The sequence below is a fragment of the Oncorhynchus gorbuscha genome, linkage group LG18 (genome assembly GCF_021184085.1).
Source record: "Oncorhynchus gorbuscha isolate QuinsamMale2020 ecotype Even-year linkage group LG18, OgorEven_v1.0, whole genome shotgun sequence".
Taxonomy (NCBI): domain Eukaryota; kingdom Metazoa; phylum Chordata; class Actinopteri; order Salmoniformes; family Salmonidae; genus Oncorhynchus; species Oncorhynchus gorbuscha.
Genome location: NC_060190.1, coordinates 17,762,248 through 17,768,040, shown reverse-complemented (window position 1 = coordinate 17,768,040; position 5,793 = coordinate 17,762,248). Strand labels below are relative to the sequence as shown.

Sequence of the window (5,793 nt, the reverse complement as noted above, 5' to 3'; positions counted from 1 at the left end):
TACCCGCTCATTGGCTGTGTTTCTCACCATACTCACGCACATCAATCACTGATTGGCCTACATATCCAAGAAGACCCATCCATGCACACACACACCAATCATCGTTGAAAGCTACTTGAGGTTGATAAAATGTAGTGTTATATAATGAAAATTCAAAATATAGTATGGCCTTTGTAAACCTTTCACAAACTAAGTAGAACATGAAAAATATGTTAATTTTTGTAAAGTTTCAAAATCAGTCTTTAATGTTGACATGCAAAAAATGTGGTACTTTCAGTTTCATTTCCTAAATTTCAGCCTCCCAGCCCAATCCCTACCAGGATAATACCCATAAAACACTCACTAGGACACAGCATACGCACAGCAAGAAAGCAGCAAGAACAGATCTACTTCATAAATAAGGTACAGGGCAAGTATGTATGAGTGTGTGTGTGTGTGTGTGAGAGAGCGAGAGATGGCAACATAGTAAGGGGTATCACAGGTTGTTTTCTCCATTTGGCATCGTAACTGTAACATCAAACACCTATTATTGTATAGTTTGTGAAATACAGTATCAGCCAGTACTAATAATAATTTTAAAAAATTGACAAAATATTAATCCACCCGGCGTGTCAGATTTCAAAAAGGATTTACGGTGAAAGCAAACCATGCCATTATGTGAGGACAGCTCTCTCAGCAGACAAAACATTAAACAGCTAGCAACAAAGTAGATTGCTTTTCTGACTTTCGTGACCAATCAAATTAATCCCTTACCTTTGATGATCTTCGTATGTTCGCACTCACAAGACTCCCAGTTACACAATAAATGTTTGTTTTGTTCGATAAAGATTATTTTTATATCCAAAAACCTCCATTTGGTTGGTGCGTTTTGTTTAGTAATCCACAGGCTCGTGCAGTTCACGACAGGCAGACGAAAATTCCAAATAGTATCCGTAAAGTTCGTAGAAACATGTCAAACGTTTTTTATAATCAATCCTCAGGTTGTTTTTACAATAAATAATCTAACATATTTCAACCGGATGGTAGCCTTTTCAATAGGAGAGAGAGAAAAGGTCTTGCTTCAGGCGCTCACGCATACACAAATCTGGGGACACCTAGCTGTCCACAGACACGATGTGATCATTCTCGCTAATTTTTCAGAATAAAAGCCAGAAACTATGTCTAAATACTGTTCACACCATGTGGAAGCCATAGAGAAAGGAATCTGGTTGATATCGCTTTAAATGGAGGATAGGCTTGCAATGGAGAAGAGAGGTTCCAGAATAACAGCACTTCCTGGTTGGATTTTCCTCAGGTTTTTGCCTGCAAACCCGTTGCTGACAAGTGTATAAAATCAAGCACACCGCCATGCATTCTCCATAGATAAACATTGGCAGTAGAATGGCCTTACTGAAGAGCTCAGTGACGTTCAACGTGGCACCGTCATATGATGCCACCTTTCCAACAAGTCAGTTCATCAACTTTCTGCCCTGCTAGAGCTGCCCCGGTCAACTGTAAGTGCTGTTATTGTGAAGTGGAAACTTCTAGGACCAAAAACGTCTCAAATGAGAAGTGGTAGGCCACACAAGCTCACAGAACGGGAACGCCGAGTGCTGAAGCGCGTAAAAATCATCTGTCCTCGGTTGCAACACTCACTACCGAGTTCCAAACTGAATCTGGAAATAACATCAGTACAATAAGGGTGGGACCTACTCCATATTTAATACCCATGAAATTGGAATGAGATGTTCGACGAGCAGGTGTCCACATACTTTTTGTCATGTAGTGTAGCTATATTGTGTATGACAGGCATGTCATGTAGTTGTAGGGTAAACATTTTGTTTTCCTCTCTCTCTTTCCTCCTATCTCTTCAGGTGTAACGATGGCTAACATTAAAACATTAAATGAAATTGGACACCTCAACTCATCTGGCTTTGGTAGGCCTTGGCCCAGGCATGGACTTTACCTGCTCCACTGGTTCTCCCATAACTACGTCATATTCGACAACAATGGTGACCTGCTGGCGCTGTACAACCCCAAAAGGAAGGAGTTTGGTTTCCATCACTTCAATAACCGACTCGAGTGTGACGGTAACTGTTATCAATTGCTCCCCAACCAGAACTTTCCATACTATGTGATGGGCAACCTGAATACCCCAGGGGCAGGTGACCTGCCACCATACGTTAGGCAGAACTACAAAGGTTACCATGATGACAGCAATATGGACCGTATCATCATCAGTCTTCACCCCAGCTTGGTGTTGGATAAAGTCTATGTGACCCAACACGAGGATGTGAGGACCTTTGATCGCCAGAACACCTATCGGATCAGTAAGGGTTTGGTCAGGCTCATCCGTAATCTGGAACTGGAGGAGCTGCTAAGGCAAGCTGGGTACCCCAGAAGCATTATGTTTGTCAAAGCAGTCAAGCGGCAAGAGACTCCAGCTCGAAGCCACACCACCGTTTATCAACCAGCTGTCAGCCAAACTGACTGGGTCAACAACAAGAGGCCCTCTGTTGTGAGTCCCAGGCCAACACCATCAAGGGAGTCTGTGATTGACATGCCACATGACTTAATGCTTTGTGAGAGCAAAATAAATCATGTGTCTGTCAGTATCCCCGAGAGCAGAGACTCCCATAAGCCTCGGCGGGAGAGGCGATGCTGTGTCATTCTGTAGACTGGGCCAAAGAGAGTCAAAAGGGTTCATCTTACAGGACGAATCGGGAAATAACTGTGGACAACATTTATTACAGTGCTCCTATAAGTAGGTTTACAGTGCAACACTATTGTAAGTACTCATTATTGTTACACTGTACCTACAGCAGTGACCCTAACCCTAAGTCACTTTTTAAACAATTATTTAGAATAAAGTATTTTTTTAATTAAAAATAATTTATTTCAACATACAATCACTTCTTTATATGTGTAGATTTCTGAAAGATTATAATCAACCTCTATACTTCTAGAGAAAACTACAATTACAGCCCAATGGCAGCCCAGTTACCTGGTTTGGAACAGAACACAGAACCTGGTCCAGGTTTGGAACATAATACAGAACTGCAGATTGCCCTTTAATAATCGTAATTATCTTTCACTAATGCAACTGTACATAATTGATTTTCTGTAAAACCAAGGCCAATAATTAATAATTTCCCACAGTGTTGTAACAGCTCTGTTCTAATTGGTTGAGCAGCTTCTTGTTTAGATTCAACTGACTAAGGGCTCTATTCAATTCGTATTGCGGATGTTCAGCATTACAGCGTGATAGAAATATTAAGGCAAATTTCAGTGGCGACAGCGCCTGCTGTACCACCAGAGACTCTGGGTTCGCGCCCAGGCTCTGTCGTAACCGGCAGAGCCTGGGCAGAGCTTCGTCTCTCCCGAGCCCATACGGGAGTTGTAGCGATGAGACAAGATAGTAGCTACTAAACAATTGGATACCACGAAATTGGGGAGAAAATGGGGTCAAATTAAATTTTAATTCAGTGGCGACTTCGCAGTCACGGTAAACGCTGCATATGTCGTCTCAATGGGAAATTACCTTTACATTTCTGTCTCGCAATCTGTAACGTTTCAGCGACACAGATTGAGTACAGTACATTGTTTCCGATAAAAAGCGGGAAAAAGTATGACCATCTTCAACCACAAACCGATACCACACCTTATAGTTAAAACGTTTGTGAAAGTAGAAAGAGATGAGTAAAATGGTTTTTACAAGCGGGTATCTGGTATAAACTGTCAAAGTAGACTCATTATGAAGCGTTCATTCAGAATGTGAATTTGTTATAAATCATATACTGCTGATAAAAGGGAATAAGTCAACATTTGTGCATTATCAATCAAAGAAAGCATACATTAAATCAACCCATCTATTTCCCACTCTTTATTCTCTATTCGCTTTAAGATTGCACTGAGATTGACCAATCAGAATATACTGTAGGTCATTGATTATGCTTGTGTTATAGTTCCCAGGTGTGGGATGCTATTGGCAGATATATACCCCTAGAAAAGGATTAATGAAGAGAAAGAGAGAATTAGCTTCTTTAACTTGGTTTCTGTTCCAATGCATTTATTAAAGTTTCTCATATTCCAAATATTCCAAATGTATGTTTTATTCGAAATCATCAAATTACAATGTAGAAAATTACCCGTTTACATTCATTTAAATAGATTCACACATTTATTCTCATATCAATTGAAATGTCTTTTTTCTTTTTTCTCAAGCAGTAGTTTATAACTACTGTGTATCTTTGTGTGTCTTACACCAGCTGTGATTTAGGTCAAAGTTCACTGATTACAGTCAAATATGGTCTATTTATAGACGGTTTACAGTATCATAAGATGGTCAGTCTCGATTTCTCAAATCACATTGTTTCATAATAACCTCATCTCCCACTCAGTTTTTATTGAATATATAGTTTAAATGTCACAACAAACAGGACTAGAAATGTGTACAGCAACAGCCAACTGGCCATTTAATCTGAGGTGAGGGTATTAAAAGCATTATTTCCCAGCAGCATACATGTGTTCTTATTGAATTGAAATGCACTAGATATATTCCGAGACAGAAATACAGTTCAACCTCCACTCAAATCCTAGGTATGTGTCTGACCATTATCTCAATATCGGTAAACTTAGTGATAAGGCTGAGGTGTGTTTGACAGGCAATGTACCAGTTACAGGAAGTCTTCATTGGCACACCATGTTACCATGGAGCTGTCAAGCTTAGGAGTCCATTTTGGATAAACTTTAATCCAGATCAATTTATATGATTTTTGGCAATGATATGTTGGTGGCGGGAAGGCTGAAACCACACTCACTGAAACTGTTAAGGATCCGCCCCTTTTTTTCAATTTTCACCTAAAATAACATACCCAAATCTAACTGCCTGTAGCTCAGGTCATGAAGCAAAGATATGCATATTCTTGGTACCATTTGCAAGTAAACACTTTGAAGTTTGTGGAAATGTGAAAGGAATGTAGGAGAATAACACAATAGATCTGGTAAAAGATAATACAAAGAAAAAAACAACCGTTCTTTTGTATTTTTTTTTGTACCATCATCTTTGAAATGCAATAGAAAGGCCATAATGTATTATTCCAGCCCACGTACAATTTAGATTTTGGCCACTAGATGGCAGCAGTGAATATGCAACGTTTTAGACTGATCAAATGAACCATTGCATTTCTGTTATTATTATTGTATCAAGACTGCCCAAATGTGCCTAATTTGTTTATTCATAATTTTTCATGTTCAAAATTGTGCACTCTCATCAAACAATAGCATGGTATTCTTTCACTGTAATAGCTAAGCTTTCTGCCAATATCAGATATCTCTATGTCTAATCGCATTAGCCTACGTTAGCTCAACCGTCCTGTGGACAGGACACCGATCCCGAAGAAGTTTAAAACTATAAAGCACTCCCTTTCCGCTTACAAGGAAATTAAACTTAGACTTTATACTATAACGTAGTGTCCTACCGATGTAGGATCTTAATTTGATCACTCTTTTGTTGCTGATAATTATCCTGCACTGCAGGGAATGCAAACTTGAAGTGTATTTGGCTTCTAAAGTTTGTAATTTGGACATTGATTTCAGAATTTATTTGCCCTGACGAAAAATGTATCCACCACTAAAAACAAATCCCTTAATTAATCCACATCATAATTCAACTTTCCTGTTGCTGTTGGATTATTGTCCTGCTGTAGCAAATTGGCTCAAATTAAGACCCTACATCTGTATGTGGCTGTTACAATGAATGCGCAACACATTCCATGGTGTTGTCAGTGCCCCTTGGACCTGTTTATATCCCTG

General features: G+C 39.4%; 1 protein-coding gene across 1 annotated transcript; it reads left to right on the top strand.

The window, feature by feature from the left end:
- The first annotated feature begins 294 nt into the window (after nucleotides 1-294).
- LOC124003859 lies at nucleotides 295-2,767 on the top strand. The gene is made up of 2 exons (XM_046312475.1): nucleotides 295-402; nucleotides 1,854-2,767. The coding sequence occupies exon 2, from the start codon at nucleotides 1,862-1,864 to the stop codon at nucleotides 2,654-2,656; it is 795 nt and encodes a 264-aa protein (XP_046168431.1). The 5' UTR covers nucleotides 295-402; nucleotides 1,854-1,861; the 3' UTR covers nucleotides 2,657-2,767.
- Nucleotides 2,768-5,793: the final 3,026 nt, after the last annotated feature.

Bases quoted from the DNA above. Each gene is read 5' to 3' on its own strand.
- LOC124003859 (XM_046312475.1), top strand. From the start codon at position 1,862: ATGGCTAACATTAAAACATTAAATGAAATTGGACACCTCAACTCATCT.